We start from the raw sequence: 17892 nt of genomic DNA on the forward strand, positions 1-17892 counted from the left end.
TATGAGTAATTTATCTATATATATTTATATATATGTATATAATATTATTTATAAAATAATATAATTTTCTATCTATAATATTTTCTAATATTACAACATGTGTATAATATGTCACAGTAATATTGCTATTATTAATATTTTTATTAATGCAATACATTTGCATGAAATAGAAACATAATAATAACACTATAATATATATTGCTCAATGCATATTATATTACCTATCACATATCAATATGAGTATATAATACTGATAATTATTAAAATATTTGCTATGGTATCTGTTACACTATTAAAAAATTATAGTATTCTTTCACCCAAAAAAAAAAAATTATAGTATTCCATTATATCAAACAATTTTACATTTTAGATCATATATTATACATAATTTTGTTATCATAATATAACAATCATAATATATACTTATACAAAAAGGAAATATATTATATAATTATTTTAAGATAATATATATTGTTAGTTGTTACATAACTTTTAATTATTATATGGTCTTCAAACATTCAATGCTAACAGCCGTTAGAAAGATCTCTTTTTCAATCCCACCTACAATCCAAAAATATTTGACAAATAAATTAAAATGTTAAAGAAATGAAGAAGTGAAATATGATTGGGAGAACGGCAGGAGATAAATAATGAGTTAGAAAATGGAAAATTGTAGGCTTCTCCAAACGTTTACAGCGAATGAAGCAACTGCATCGTTGATCACATCACATGCAAAGATCCAATCAGAGCCATCGCTGCTTTATCTCACGTGATTCTTTTTGTTTTTCCTTTTTTGGGTAGACGGCTCACGTGCGGTGGCCCAGCGCAACTCCGCAATCTTATCCGCCTTGCCTGAGAAACTAGACGTTATTTGAGCACCCCGTCGCTTCCCTCCATCTTATCCTGTCTATTCTCCCGTTTCCAGTGATGATGCGAGCTAATCACCTCCGGCTTTCTGAACCCTCGCCTCTTTCCCTCTCTGTTCCCCATCTTCCCTCCCTCTCGCGATCCATCCGCCTCAAGATACGCTCCAAACATTCGTTTCCTTCACGGCGGTCTTCTCTCGGAAATCTCAATCTCCGCCGTTCTAATCTTCTCCCTTTCCAGTCGAACCCAAACTTCCAGGTACCGAATCCTCTCCGCTCCTTCTGCATTGCCTCGGTGAATCTTGGAATTTATTTTATCTGGTTACGAAGTTTCTGATTTGTGCTCTTAGATTGATGCGGAGGATGGTTGTTATGGTGGATTGGAGATTGCTGCTGATGAGTTCTTGGAACTGGGGGATATGGATTTGCCGGTGGAGCTCTCTGTGACTCGAGCTCTTCCTCCTGCTCTCACACTCAGAGAGGGTTTTGATAAGATGAAAGAGGCGATCGAGACGCTCAAGGCGAATCCACCGTGTTCGAGGAGCGGTGTTTTGAGGATTCAGGTGCGGCTATTTATTTATTGATTGCACTAGTCATACTATTTGGGAAAGTTTTAAATTCTTGGTGACTTGAACCATAAATAGATTTAAAAAATGGGGAAATTCAAAAGGGCAGCTTATATATTTATATTTTTAAATTTTTCTCTGGGGTCCAAGGACCCCCCCCATTGTATTAAAAAACTTTTTTTCCTTCAAGTTAATGGAACAAGAATTGATGAATTATGTAGATCAGATGATATATCTTTATGCAAATATAAGGTTCAAGTTTGGATCATAAATGATGATTGCGTTCTGGATTTGGATATGTTAATGGAAGTTCTTATTGAGATTTGTAATGATAGTAGGTTTGTATCCTATTTAAGTGACATGTTGGTCTACTGTGCCATCATATGAGTCTGTGAGGCTCAACATAGACTACCCAACATTCACTCAAACTCACCTAAACTCATAAGTTCTCCACTCTGTCATTTACTAATTTCGAGTGGTATCATGTGATTTTTAAGTGGAAAATATTGTATTCAAAGGACTGAAGAATGAACCAAAGGCTAGTTTATTTTTTTCTTGGGGAATTTTATAGGAAAAATGGTAATGCTACTTATTCATTTTATAAATTATAGAAGTAAGTTTGACCAATCATATTCATGTATTAGGATTGTTGTTTTAGTCTCTAAATTCACTTCTCATCAAGCTAAGATCATTCAATCATTATATGGGAAAAATGAGTTTTCTTCAAATTTTTGTTACCTTCTCAACCTGAAATCTCAAGTCAGGGATGTGGTAATTGCTGCATGCTCATAGGGCACTTCCCCCACAAGCATCCAATGCTTCCATGATGATATCAGATATAATGCAGTAGAAATAAATCAAAGCAACTAAAATCCAAATTTTAGTAACTAATAATTCCAATTGATAAAAGATATCCAAAATTCTTGTTCACAAGAGTATCACATCAACTATTGTTTAAAGCTTAAACACTAATCAAAATAAGGAACCTATAAAATGTTTCCACGATTAACCTATGAAAGTAATATTAATTCTAAGCTATGATAGTATGACTGTCTCTCTCTTCTACTCATATACCCATAGCTTAGGGTGCAAATGGGCAGGTTCCTTGTTTGGGTCTTAATGTTGGACCTAGACCCAATCCAATAGAAGGTCGGCCCCACTGCCAAATTTTTTGACACAACAGATCATTTGGGTCAAGTCGGGTTCATATATAACCCAATCCCAACCCAGAAATTCGGATCTGGGTTGGGTTTGGTTGCTCAACTTAAAACCTGTCATAATAGTAACCCATGGTACAAATACAATATAGACAAGGTCAATATGATGAACTCATTTTACACATCCACATCTGAGGCCTACATCGTAACAATAGCCCATTCATGGTTTATTTCACCCTCCAATATTCCAAATACTAATTTTCTGATATAGCAAATCTAAAAGGTCTCTGAGTTTTTACATAAAATGAATTCCAACATTGCTAAAAAACAGCCAACAAATTGTGACACAAAGTAATAAATTATAGCTTAGAAACTTAGAGATTGTGTACTTAAATTTGGAACATTACATGAGAGATGTAGTTTGCAGATGGCAACTGCTATAAAGATCTATGATGGTTACACAAAAAGGCATCTTTGATGATGCATGGGCAGTAACCTATGAATTAAATGTTCCTCCAAGCTTTTGACCATTACTACTGCTGCTTGCTCCAAGATGAAGCTGTTCCTCATAATGATCAGTGATCTTGTGACCACTCAGGGTATGACTTCTTGATTTTGTCCAGTCTAAGTTAGCAGCTTCTTCATTCAACTGTATCCGAATCAATATAATTAGATAAAAACAAGGAGATATGCCAATGCCCATATATGTATTAAAACCCAAAGCACATACACCATGAGTACCTGTTTATTTTGGCCAGAAAAGCCTGCATTATGTCAGAATATGCCATGTGTGCCTGAAACAAATAAACAACAAAAGCAGACATAGCACAAGGTTGATGAACAACAGTTTTGAGTCGCCAAAAAAAAAAAAATCATCAAAGTAACAAGCCCAAGTTGTGAAAATGAGTTACATACAAGTTCGTGCACCAGAGTTTTCTTGATGCTTTTATATTTTCATATTGTATAGTGAACTGACATAACAAAACTAGCAGAAAGAGAACAAGTAACAATCCCAGGTAATTATTTTGAAAAAGAAGATATAAACTTATTTACCATGATAAGAAAGAGAACAAACAGAACTTGCAAATCCTTTGTCGGTTCCCATAGCAAAACATTTGGAATCAGGATTTATACCAATGGTTGTTACAGCTCCTTTAAGTTTGACAATATGAACTATGTAGTTGGCTCCTGGCTTTGCTGATGTATCCCTTTAGAACTCCTTATTGTTCAAAAAGTAGCCTTTAATTGTTTAAAATCTTTAAAAAATTATGATTTCTTTTATTGAATGAGAAAAAAATAAACTCTTCATGGCAGTTGACAATAAGCATCAGTGTCAAACAAATGTTATAGCATGACCTGCCATATCTCTCTGCTAGTTGGCTGACATCGTGCAACTTTTGCCAATGCTAAGGTCAGATGCACAACAACATCACAGAACACTACAAAAAGTTTAAGATATGCTACCAATACCTTTTCTTTTTGACCAGACAACTGGTTGATTTAAGATCACATACGGATACATCTTGAATGAACAATAAAACTGGATCAAAATGATTGTGTCATGTTAAATCAAATGTAACATGCACATTTCACCTTTAATAAAATATATGAACCAACAGAAATATGAATCAACAATCCTTTAATAAAAACAATCTCTTACACTTGACCAGTCCATGGCCACAAATTATGAGGCTGCTCATAGAAACATCTTGTTGCATTGTAAACACCTGCAATGATGGTGGCAGCATAAGCAACTATATCTGAATTAATTGTTCATAAAAACAAAAAAAGGCTAGGAAAGTCTCACCTTAGCAGTTGCAAACAAGAAGCGTATATCATGCATGCACCATTCACTTTATCAAAGAAACAACCAAGGTTTTACATCCCGATGGGATGGAGGGTGTCTCAGCAGGACAGAGGGCATCCCGGTCGTTCCATCCCGTTCCTGTGAGAAAATAGGATCGGGATGAGTTCGGGACTCCAAAATCCATCCATGCGGAGGGAGAAAAAGAAAGAGGAAAGAAGGAAAGGAAGGAAAGATAAGTAAAAGAAAAAAATGAAAGAAAGAAGAGGAAAAATGAAAAAAAGAATGGAAAGAAGAAGAACAAGAAAGAAAAAGGAAAAGAAAGAAAAGAAGGGAGAGGAAAAGAAAGAAAAGAAGGAAGAAAGAAAAAAGAAAAAAAAGGAAGAAAGAAAAGAAAGAAGAAGGGGAGAAAGATGGAGGATATTTATTGGGATGCACGATCGGGATAGTTGTCGAGACGAGATGGGACATCAGGGTGTCCCATTTCATGGAGAAATCGGGATATCTTCATCCCACATGATTTAAAACCTTGGAAACAACTATCAAGTTTCAGTTCCATTTCACAAAGCCTTTTTTGTTTTTTTTTCGTGGGGGGGGGGGGGGAGATGAAATCGCATTTCACAAAGAACTGAACTCACCTGATTTGTAGCATTTAACATAAAAATTAAAGTAATAAACCTATAGAAGGAATCTACCAACACTGTTAAAACAAACAAAAGAAAATAGCTCCAGATCAAAATTCAGAACAACCTCCAATAAAAGTTTAATAAATTAGTCTCTAAATAAGCATGTAACAATAAGGTCCATACATCTAGATAATCAGAACAATCATCAAGCATATATTGCAAGTCTTCATAGTCCCAAAATTAGCAAAGTAGCACCACAACCCTGACTGGACGTGATAGAAAATAGCTGCAAAATAATCCCTTTTTTCCTTAGATATATAGTTAATTATGTTTAAAATTTAAATATTCTTAATAATGTAAACATAATAATGAAGATGATTGTTACTGGCATAAGCTAATCATTAGTATTATAACAATAGTCATTTCGTAATCTTCAATCCTATATTTTGTATGAGAAGGTGGACCAGCTGCATATAAAAAAATTACCAAATTAAAAATTGTAAAGTTTTAATGCCATAGTATATGATAAAGTTTGTGGATGTTCTGGAAATTGAACCTACAAATGAGGCAAGGTGTCTCGAAGCCAATCTTGTGTGCATATCAATGCCTCAACCATATCGCAGAAGGCAGACTCAGATGCAATAGTAGAGATAAGAATTGCCAAGATATCATGAATCATCTTTTAGATAATATTGGATATTTTGATTCACTTAGTCCCTAATAGTTTAGTATGCCAAAATTTTGATCCCCTAGTGGATGAACCAGCTTAAAAAAAGTATGTCACAAGTCATTTTTGTTAGTAATATTGAGTTTTATTTAATACATACATCCAAATTGGAAATCTTCTGAACTGGATAGTTGGGCAACTTCTTGGAAAATTCTTCAATCTTGCATAAAAAAATTGTCATCTCCTGATCTCCTCTACCTTGAGATGTAGACACCATCTCCTCCACTTGAACATGAGAACCATATTCGCCATATAAAATTGCATAATTATCATAAATATTTTGAAGAACATCATGCACTTACATTATTTAGATTTATGATGCCCAACCAATTGGAGCAATACAAAATCCATCTCCCCTTTATCATATGACATAATTTTTTGTGAAAAAAAAAGCTACAAGTTTGGCATTTTGTTAGTATATCATAGATGGATATATATGTGGACTTTTCTAATTCATGTACATTGGCATGCTTGCTTAATACTCCATAAGAGGCTAATGAAGCAGTATAGCATTCTTTATTGCCATGCTTCTTTACTTTATCTTTTCTTCATTTTGTTGTAAATTTTGGATTGCCTTGGAAATACATGTTGTTGTTACATCTTGCTGACTTCTTAGTTGTCTGTTCTTAGTCTTTGAGAGTGGAATCTGAGGTGTCTGGATTGCATTTCTACAGGTTACAGTGCCTCCTAGTACAAAAGCTTTAAATTGGCTGTGTTGTCAATGCAAGGAATTGTTAGTGTATCCTCAGTTTTATTTTTCAGCAAGACAAACTCATCAGCAATCTCTTGAATTGGCTTCGTTGAATGGAATGGTTGAAGTTTCTGGTATCGGGACAGCAATTTATGTTCATGGCTCTTCACACACCCAAAAAGGATGTAATTTGATAGCAAGGTGAGCTTCTCTATCGTTTCACTAAATAATGCTTGCAGCAATGTTGGACACATAGCTACTGAAGTGGGTATCTTTTCCCCATTTTTTTCTTTTTCTTTTTTTGATTCCTAAATAGATTTGTGAAAATCTATATTGATAAAATAAAAAGGACCCCCTGAACTATCTTTGCTTTTGTTTGTGACCAAGGTTCGTGGATTTGGTATCGGAATCTGTGCCGGTTGCCGGCCGGTATGGTATCATATTGTACCATACCATATATAACTGTTCTGATGATAAAAAATCAAAAAAAATCTCATCTAACAGCTAAAAAAAAGAAAAGAAAGAAAATCAAGCCGAACCAGACCGAACTGGTACCGTACTATACCGTATCGGACCAAACCGTATGGTATCGGACGGTTCGGACCGATACCGTACCGAACCGATTGGTTCGGTCCGGTTTAGACCATTTTCCGAAAAACCGATCTAAACCAAACCGGTTCTCCGCTGGTATGGTACGGTACGGGATGTACCAACCGGTTCGGGCCGGTACGAAATGCCATGTTTATGGCATATTGATAATAAATACATTAATGTCCATTCAGTACAGGAGATTCTTTGAGCAAGACAGTGGGGAAGCAGCTATACAAAACACAGATTACCATTGCTGAAGTAAATATTGTTTGGTCATTGGGATGTGCATTTGCTTGATGAAAGATCCAAGAGCAGGCTAGGAAAATGACAGAATGGTGAGGAAGTGGGGAAGAGGCATGCAGCATTTTTAGAAAATGACTGGGACAAAAGCCACCATGTACTTTTTGAATTGGACAGTTTTCTGCATGCCCTACAGCTGACATCCTAGTGCTTAACTTGAGGATCAAAGTTGGATCATTGCAAATTGCATTCTTTTCAAATGGAGCAATAACAGTATATGCAATCACACTAGGATGTACTATCGAAACATAATGTCAGCAGAATGCATGTACAAGTAACAGTAAATCTGTAATATAATGTAAGAGCAGAGTACCTGGTAGCTCTAACAATGTCAGTACTTATATGAAAATCAACCATTTGGTTTCTGTAATATTTCTAAACAGCAAGTCTATTAAAAATTTAAACTTGGAAAATCATAATTGAAATTATACTAAGATGAACCTTCTAATGATTATGTAAACTAATCATTTTCACTGAATCTACTTAGTCCCCCCCCCCCCCCCACCACAAAGTGAATCACGCAATCATTTTGCAAACCTGCAACAAGGTGCATATAAAGAACAAATTGGAATTTTCCTTTATGATTGACCACAGACATATACAAAGCATTAAAATATAACAGTCGAGTATGACATATTGGATGAACTGTTAAGCAATGTTAGAGATATTTCTTTTTGACAGACCAAATAGCAACGTATCTTTGCTTATGCGGACTTCTGAGGTGGAGAGCCTTTACAAGTGCAGAAGTTAGATCAACTAAAGCTTCTTGTAATTATTAGTAATCCTCTATGATCTTTTGGTTTGAATTTTCTGATTTCTGATTAGAGGCATGATAATTATATTATGGTAATATATGAATCTTTTCCCTTTCTGACTTAAAAATTTAATTTTCTTGTCCAAACCCATGCTTGTTTCATTTTCTGGAATATATTTCTAAAAAGAAACATGTAACAGCAACTGATATTAAGAGCAACTAGAGAAAATAAGCGGCACAATAATTGATTCTTATGCAGATACCTTTCAGTTGATTCGCCCCTGATAAGAGCTTATGGATTCATAGGTATCCATTATAAAAAGGAATCATTCATGATGGAGGATAGGCCTGGTTCATTTTTCTTCTTTATACCACAGGTGAAATTAGCACTTCTTTAACTACTGCAGTACATGTGTGATTGGCTTCTTGTACATATTTCAGTTCTGTTTTCTTCCTGAAAAAATAAAGCTAAACTGGGATATAATTCCAAACACCTGCAAATGTACTGATTGAATTTTTTCACAGACGTGGCAGATGCTGGTTTTACACTTCTTTATCACATAAAAGTTCTTTTTAAAAAAAAAAAAAAAAAGATGTTGGGTGTGTAAACTTTATTTTCTTTCATGATGTCTGAGTTGCCAGTATTTGTAGAAAGTCACATGATTATAGAACCAAACATCATCAATATCTTAAAGAATTAATGTTAATAATCATTAAAACCAAAACGATCAAGCCATGTTCCAACTATTTGGGCTTGAGTTCCCTTTATGCCTAGTCTACTAAAGGCAGCTTTTTCAGTATTGCTGCAAATTTTTCTAAGTCTTTTATGACAACTTCAATCAATGTTGGCCCAGGTTTTCTCTTACTCTATCACAATGTCAATCCATGTTAATTTAGTTATATTTCCCCTCTATCTAAGGCCCTCAACAGAGAGTAAATGATCTTGCCTAATTTGGGCAATTCTTAGATTTTTGTTCCATGTGGATCTCCATCTCTTTGTTTCTAATTGGTGCCACTTTTATGCCTCCCATTGTTTTGACTATATCAAGCTGTCTTTACAAAATATTGATAGTTTAATGCAGTCCACATGTTGACCAATTAATCAACATGATCTCGTTCACATATATGATCAAATAGATGCTTCAATGAGAACTTCATTGTTTCAATAAAATATCCTGCGATTTTTCTTAAGTTTGGCCAATTATATGGTGTGTTGCCAATTCAATCTAAAAGCTTAAGATGATCGGACAAGGGCCAATGATGTATATTACGCTTAATACCATCATGTGTGGCCTGGATCATGCATGTGGAGATGAGACCAACAACAAGATGAAATCCAGGGAAATTAAATAAATAACTGGCTTGAAGGTGATTCCTTGTGACCTCTAGCAAACCTGACCTATGATTGTATGTTAACTGACCAAGGGATCTCAAAAGCTTAAGCTTACAAGGTATAAGAATTTTTTTTTATGCATAATTCAAATTCTTTTTTATGCATAATTAAGTGACATTAAGAATTTTCATGCTCCCATCTAAAATTAACTTTACTAGTTTTTATTTTATTTCCAGACCATGCATATGGAAATTACATATTGCCATCTATTCAAAGATAAGCCCATGAACAATTTGCTTTAGAAATTCATTTAAGGTGGTGTTTGGGATGTGGTGATGGCCCCAAGATCAATAGTGATGTGGGTTGAGGTGACTAGATCACTATGTTTTGTTGCGTCTAGTGATCCTATGTGACAATAATCCCAAATCACCCCCACTCCTACAATCACCACCCAACCAGTTATGTTAAACCTATCCTTAAGGACATGTTTCCAAGATCACCCCAGGGTGGTTAGGCTGAAATCGTGGGAAAACAAATGCTCTTCTGTCCTTTGGGAAAAGTGTCTCAAAAAATGCCGATCTCTGGATGAAAAAGCTTCTAGTTGGGAAGGGTTTGATAATCCCATAAAAGATTTCTTCTAGTTGGGAAGGTTTGCTAATTCCTTGGAGTTACTTTGACATGTTTTGATTAATTTTTGGTCTTGTTAAATTGGTTTGAAATGACAGGTTTTGATAATTTGATTTATGTTTATGTGTGTTTTCCTATGATTTATTTGAGAATTCTATTTAACAGTTGCAAAATATATGGAATACATCAGGGGTAGTGATCATATTGGGGTCACCAAATGCCACCTAAAAGTTAATGTTACTAGGGATTCAGGTCCCAATGGGTTGTCCCGAGACGTCCTGCGGGACACGGGGACGGGGTACCATCCTATGTGTTGGAATAGGGCCGTCCCATTAGCGTCCCAGTATCCTGATCAGGATGCCTTGGGACATCCTCTGTTCTAATTGTTGGGATCGGGCGGGACGGCGATGCATCTTGTTCCATGAGAAGACCGGGACAGATCTGTCCCATGAGATTTAAAACCTTGAATGTTACCATACTTGATGTTAGCAAATACCAAAATATATAGTCAAATTCCTTAATAATAAGACTAGTTTGTGACCCTTAGTGGCTGTGATCTTTCACCTATAGTGAGACACTCATCTCAGAGTCTTGTTTTTTCTCTAGGAATAATTGCTTCTGCAAACATTTTTTGGTACTGCTATATTTTATTAGAATCAGAGTTGTTTAAATTGTAACAGTATAAAGATTATTCATACTAGTGCTTTTTATTAGATCACAGTTGTCTAAATCGTAATGATTTGTGGTGTCATTAGTTTCTTGTTCACAAAAGCTGAATGAGTGCATTTCTCTTATTGGTATTTGGTACTGGTGTTTCTTAGGAACCTCATTCATAACTTGTTGCCTAGCATGGAACCTCTTTCATGATAAACTTGTTCACATCAGCATGAGTGGAAGAAATATCAAAATAATTAAAATAATTGAAATAAGCATATAATTTATTTATTTAAACTAATGATTTCCATGCATTTTTACTTATTGGTGACACTTCAATTTTATAATAACTTTGTATGTTTTCTCTCATTCTCACTTTTTTTACTTGTGCTCCCTATTGGGGCAATCATGGCACAAATTAGGTGCTTACTGACATTTACATGTCATAACTACAACTATGCCACCAGTGTAGTGCTTTTATGCCATTTGCTCCCTACTATCACCTCCTTTCAATAACATTGGCTTCTGTCTTAAGAAAGTCTGGGCTCCCCCCCCAACACCCTCCACTCCTATTCTGCAAACAGATTCCACTAACCATCACAAAATTCACATAACATGAAACTAAATTAGACTAGAAGGTTTTTCAAAAGATAAATCCCAGCTAGTTCATGCAAGTCTACTTTGGATCTCTCCTCTAGTTTTTGGACTCCCCAACTTGAATGTCTGACCTCCTTGCCCAGGCACCAATGGCCTACAGCCCATATGGCTAAACCATCTTACATGTTTAGCTTCACTTTCTTTTATATGTCCTATGGATTAGCTTTCTTTGCAAAGTTTTTCTAGATCTCTTCTTCCTAGTTTATATTCAAGTGCTTCTTGTATGCTACCATTTTATCATCTTTCCTTCCAACATTCCCATCTAAATATAGCTTGGTGGTGTTGTGCAGAAACTGTTCAATGTAGTCTTATTGATACTTGATGGTGGCATGGACTCTAGGTCATATACTGGACTATCTTCCATTTTAAGTCTCTGGGTTAATACTTTATTTTGTGAATTGGCCTTTGACAATACATTTTTCTTTTTATGCTTTCATGCTTTTAAAACTGAGATGCTCTTTCCACAGATAGAGCTGAATGAATTTGGGGGCTGCTCTTTATTAGCATCCACACTGATCTGGGATGATTTTGTATCATATACATTTGAGAGAGCTGTTCATACCTTTGAATTATATTTCCACCAGGTATGCCAGGTTTCTATATTTTGTACATTTTGCTGGTAGCTTTGTCAAACAACTATGACTTCTCAATTACTGCAGTTATATATACACATACATCTGACTGAAATTTGAATGCAGAACCCATTCAGCTGCTAGGCTCAGGCTTCCTTTGCCTTTTCTGTCAATGTAATTTTATGTGTGATGAAGTTTGCAAACATGTTTTAGTTCCAAATTCTGTGTTCTCTGTGTGTTAAAAGTACTATGAAGATAGGTTAATTTTGTCATTTGAAATTGATGCTCTGACTTGATTAAGATGTCTGCAGGAGAAGAGGATCACCTTGTTGGATGCCTTTATTTGAATCCATCAGCTTATACTCTTATATATCCTCTTTGATAATCTGTCCATGTTTCTGTCCTAAGTGATATTTATGTGATTAATGAATTGTACCTGGATGCTTGGGAGCAACCAATGAATTGGTACAGTTGTAAAGTTATAAATTTACTTCTCTTTACTCCGGTTGTAACATTTTCCTTTTTTCAGGATTTGATGCAAAATACAGGTATACTTGGATAAAAGTAGATCCTAAAAGGCTAGAACCACTTGAATTACATAAAACAGGGCTCAAGTCGCTGATTACTCATGTTGTGGCTCTTCTAAGAACATTTTAGAACTATGTGCTTTCTCCCAAACGTTCTATGTATAACCTGTACCACCTGGTACCATGCATATTATACCAACCCAATAAGGTATCAGTACAATATGGGGCTGGCACTGAACTTATACATGGTACAACTTCTCTTTCGCGTCCAGCAGCATACCATGTTGGTGCAGGATGACATACCGACCCAATGCATAACAATAAGCATCCATATGTGGCCCGGTGTCATAACTGAAAATCTTGCTTTCTCCAAGAGTATGGAAAAAGATGAAAATGAGTACAATAATAAATGAAAGCAATTGCTGATGGTAGAACTCAGTTTAAGACTATTCTGATAACCATAGACTGGTGTAGGGGAGATACTAGAAGCACAACCATAGCCTAGTAACCTACTATCACTGTTGCTATCTTTTGTTCCTTCTTTGAGGATGATTCATATTAGTGCCTTACATTGCTACTAAAGACTTCATCAATTTTGTCTTCCAAATATTGTTGTCAACAACTTCTTGATTCAGACTCCATCTCAGCTATCTTTCTAGACATTCTATAGTGTTGCTGGACCTTGCTGAGTTCTGAAGTTAGTTTTTTCACCTTAATTTTCAGATCAGGCCAATTGTCTGTTGCCCAATTTTTTGTTCCTTTTTCCTTTACAGCTTGCAAGTTCTGTTGTTATGTAGATATACCTGGTTACTGGAAGCTTTCTTTACCTTCCATCCATATTTTTTGAGAAGAGTCTAGTAATTTAAAAATAGAAATGATTTAGGTTCACATTGTACTTCTAGTTCTGGGTACAATCTTAAGGGGAACCATCATAAGCAAGTTCTACCGTACCATAGCAGTACCAAACCAGCATATCGTCTCGTACCATACCAATACTCGGTATGCTGTCTTGTACCATATCGAATCACACACTGATACTGTAATAGGATGCTACCAGTATGGGGTCTGGTACCGAGATAGCGAACCTTGGTCATAAGAATTGGGATGCATGAAGACGAATAAGTTGGTGATGGAAATGATGCAATCAAGATTAAGCAAAACCATATCCAACTTATGTTAGATTCTGCAATGGACTTATGCTCCAAGCATATTTGAAACCTTCATCTGTAGATACCTCATCTAAGTCTGTAGAAAACTACGGTCATGTTCAGTTTTAAGTATTCTACCATGCACATGTTCCATTTGAAATCTGACAAACTTGAATGTACATCCTATGACTGAATAACTTTATTCCATGATTCTTTTCTCTGTGCAACCTCAGCCATATACAGAGGATATTACCAATATCTTTTCTAAGTACCAATTTTCAGAAACTTCCCTGTTAATCATCTTCATCATAGTGTTATGAATTTGGTAGTACGAATTTGTTATTCCAAAGAACCAGAATCCTGCTCCTTGGAAGTGGTTACTACTGTGTGTCAATTGCTTGTATATCCCTACAAGCAATGCTTGCTTTATAAAATTCTTATGTACAGTAGTGCCAAAATAATCGTTTATATTCCTTCAAATTACTTTCATGTCTCTGATTTTAGGCTTTTAGTGATCCAACTAAGGATGGTCATTGTGCTTTAGAGATATTTGCAAGGTATCTTATGCTTTGGTCATGCTTCTTGCTGACTTTGTGGATATATCATCTTGTATTTTCTATTTGCATCATAGTTTGCTTCTTTGTTTGTTTGTTTTTTATCTTACTTGGAAGTTAGGACAGTTGGAGGCCTGGGGATATCTGGTGATTCTTCCAGAATTCCTCATTATATTTGGTGCCAGGTTTCTATATTCCAGCGTCTTCTTAAATCTTAATTTGGTCCAGCAAAATGTGTTTCATACTCGTGAACTCTTGAAATTTGATGTTTGTTCTTGTGACTTAATATATAAATCTTCTGGGATGCTTTCACAGAATTACTGTTAAAACACTTTCTGGTTTGCTTCTACCAAATTGGCACATAGCCAGCTACCCACAGTCATTAACAAGCCAAAACCCTCCTCTGGCACAACTGTATCCTAGATGTTTCAATTATTTGCATTGTCAGACCTGATTCTAGTGGAATTGCTAACCACAAGTTGTAACTAATATCACCAATATGATAGTCTTCATATTTTTACTTTTGATGACTATTATGAATGATTAAGGTGAGCTTTTTGGTTTTGATTTTAGTGAATTATCTATAAATTTATATGTCAGTGAATCAATTGAAGGTTGCAATTTACTTTAGGCTGGCCTTTAATAGTCAATCTCAAATGTAATACTGATGTTATGGCTGAGTGTGATTGACTTGTGGTTCCACGTCCTTGGGTAAGTCTTCTTTAACCAATTCAGTTCAATATGTGTAGTTCTTTCATGTCATTTGAATAATGGAGCAGTACTAGAGTGAGAGACTAAGAGTATTGGTGGCAATGTTGGCGGTACCATCCCGAACTGTGTGGTTTGGGGCATATCAAGCCATATTGGGGGCAGATCGTTAGGGTTCTACCCCTTAGTTTGAGAAACTGATGAGGAAGGTGGAGAGGGAGAAGGAAAGGGTGGAAAGGAGAGTGAGAGAGAGGGAGGGAGAGGGAGGAAGGTAGGGGGCGGGAGAGCAAAAGGGCAGCATAGGGGGCAGGGGGGAGGGCTTTCAAAGCACTCTCTCTTCCGTAGTGCCAGAATATGGGTGGAGACCCTATTTTGAAACAAAATAACGGTTTTGCTCCCCATTTTTTTGAACTTTTTTAAAGTGAAGTTGGGTAGCTACCGACTTCGTTTAAAAAAATCAAAAAAAAAAATGAAGTCAATAGCCGTCACCAACTTCACTTAAAAAATTTCAAAAATATATATATAAAGGGGACAAAGCCTCTATTTTTTGTTTTGAAGGCTCCATCCTTGTTACAATGTTGCAGAGGAGCGGGAGCTTTGAAAGCCCTCTCTCCACCCTCCATCTGCCTCCCTCTCTCTCGCTCTCCCTCCCATCCTCCCTCACTCTCTTAATTGTCCTCTCTCTCTAAACAATATAGGGATGGAGCCCCTGTTACATAGTGCTAGAGGAGAGGGGGCTCAAAAGCCGTGTCTCCCTCCCCCTCCCTCCCTCCCTCCCTCTCTATCTTTTCCTCTCTCTCCTCCCTCTCCCCTTTTGGTTTCTCTTTGTTGATACATGCCGGAATGGCACGGTATTGTATTGTACCACTGGCCTATAAGCATGGATGCTGGTTCCAATATTGTGGACCTTGACTAATGGTAATACTAGTGAGTTTTCTAATCACAATATATTTACACAATATCTACTTTACATCCTTGCCTTTTTGTGCTAGTTGTGGATAAACTTACTAGGCATATTCTGTTAAAAACTAGAGCTCGGCCCTACGTGCAACGAGATGTGAAGAATAACAGGAGGAAGAAGGAAAGAACACCAAATCGTACACACACACAAGAACACAAGGATTTACGTGGTTTGGAGTCTCTTGCTCCTACGTCCACGATCGCACAGAAAATTTTTACTATATAATTAGGGAGTTTACAAAAATACAAGAGATGGGGAAGCAACTCTCTCTCACACGTCCTCTTTTCTACACAGCACAGATAAAACTTGGGTCAAGGGAATGGATCAGGCTCCACAATCCTAACAACTCTCTCACTTGGAGACTGAAACATCCAAACATGCATCCATCTGAAAAATAACAAACTCCCGTATCATAAATCTGTATACTCTGTGCGGCACCTCCATTCAACTAGCTTCAGAGGCCAATTGAGGCCATGTATAGTCTCAACTTCTCTGCAGTTGCTGTCTTTGGCAACATGTCAGCTGAATTCTTTGAATCCTGAATTTTCTCAAGTGACAAACTTCCATCTTCAAGCAATACTCTGATGAAATAATATCTTAGCTGTATGTGCTTTGTCCTAGCATGGAATATCGGATTCTTGGCAAGATAGATAGCACTCTGGCTGTCGCAAAATAGTATACTGCAACTCTGCTTTCTGCCCAATTCTTTTAGAAGGTTCTGCAGCCAAATCATCTCTTTGTTGGCTTCTGTAATTGCAACATACTCTGCCTCAGTGGTTGAAAGAGTAACAATCTTCTGCAACTATGAAATCCAACTTACTGCTATCCTGCCAATGGTGTAGACATATCCCGTGGTGCTCCTGGTGTCGATATCACCACCCAAGTTAGCATCTACAAAGCTTTATAGTGTTTGACTGCCCCTCTTGAAACATAAGTCGATATCCTTGGTACCTTTCAGATATCTTAGGATTCATTTGATAGCATCCCAATGTCGTTCATCCGGATTTGCCATGTATCTGCTCGTAGCTCCCACTACATGTGTAATGTCGGGTCTCGTGCATACCATTGCATACATTAGGCTGCCAACAGCTGAAGCATAAGGAACTCTCGCCATTCTCTTCAGCTCATCATCATCCTTGGGTGATTGCTCCTTTGAGAGTTTGAAATGACCAGCCAAAGGTGTCTTCACGGACTTTGCATGTGTCATGTTAAACCTATCCAGCATCTTTTCAATGTAGCTAGCTTGAGTAAGCTTTAGAGTACTAGCTACCATGTCCTTTTCAATCCTCAATCCAAGTATCTGTTTTGCTGTGCCCATATCCTTCATTGCAAACTTTTTTGACAGCTTTTTTTTTCATCTTTCAATCTCTCGCATGTTCGGTCCGACTATCAACATGTCATCAACATATAAGAGTAAGATAATGAAGCTACCATCGAGTACCTTGAGATAACGGCAATGATCTTCCTGGCATCTTGCAAAATCATTGTTAGTCATGAATTCATCAAATTTTTTGTACCACAATCTAGGGGCCCGCTTCAAATCATACAAGCTCTTTTTCAGCTTGCACACAAGATCCTCTCTGCTAGGGACTATGAAACCAACAAGCTGCTGTGTATATATATCCTCATCTATCTCATCATGTAAGAAAGCAGTAGTAACGTCTCACTGTTCTAAGTATAAATTTTCAGCTACTACTAACTTAGAATCACTCTAATAGTAGAAAGCTTAACAATAGGAGAAAAGATTTCAGTGTAATCAATACCTTCTTTCTGTTGGAAGCCTTTTATAACTAGTCTAGCTTTATACCTCTTACAGCCATCATGCTCCTCTTTGATCTTGTTAACCCACTTATTGTGTAGAACTTTCTTTTCTTCCGGTAGTGCACTGAGCTCCCAAGTTTGATTTTTGCTCAAGGACTGCATCTCATCCTTCATGGATAGCTCCCACTTCATCGAATTTTTACTCTAGCATTCAGGTTCACCACCATCTGTCAACAGAAGATAATGAAGATAAGGTGAATACCTTTCCAGTGGTCTTGAAATTCTCATAGATCTCCTTGGCTGAGGTG

The 17892-nt window shown here is 36.6% G+C and overlaps 1 protein-coding gene across 8 annotated transcripts in view; it reads left to right on the top strand.

Annotated features, from left to right (window-relative positions):
- The first annotated feature begins 872 nt into the window (after positions 1–872).
- LOC105061098 (protein PHYLLO, chloroplastic) overlaps positions 873–17892 on the top strand; it is a 79460-nt gene continuing 62440 nt past the window's right edge. For 4 of the 8 annotated variants that reach the window (XM_029260707.2, XM_073256991.1, XM_073256997.1 and 1 more), the window contains exons 1-5: positions 876–1125; positions 1217–1429; positions 6421–6638; positions 8342–8459; positions 11821–11937. In XM_029260707.2, the coding sequence (XP_029116540.1) occupies positions 928–1125; positions 1217–1429; positions 6421–6638; positions 8342–8459; positions 11821–11937 (864 nt within the window). In that variant the 5' untranslated portion in view covers positions 876–927. Of the gene's footprint in view, positions 1126–1216; positions 1430–6420; positions 6639–8341; positions 8460–11820; positions 11938–17892 lie in introns of all 8 variants that reach the window. The other 4 variants (XM_073257009.1, XM_073257007.1, XM_073256999.1 and 1 more) reach the window with 4 other exon arrangements.

This window comes from Elaeis guineensis, chromosome 1 (assembly GCF_000442705.2).
Source record: "Elaeis guineensis isolate ETL-2024a chromosome 1, EG11, whole genome shotgun sequence".
Taxonomy (NCBI): domain Eukaryota; kingdom Viridiplantae; phylum Streptophyta; class Magnoliopsida; order Arecales; family Arecaceae; genus Elaeis; species Elaeis guineensis.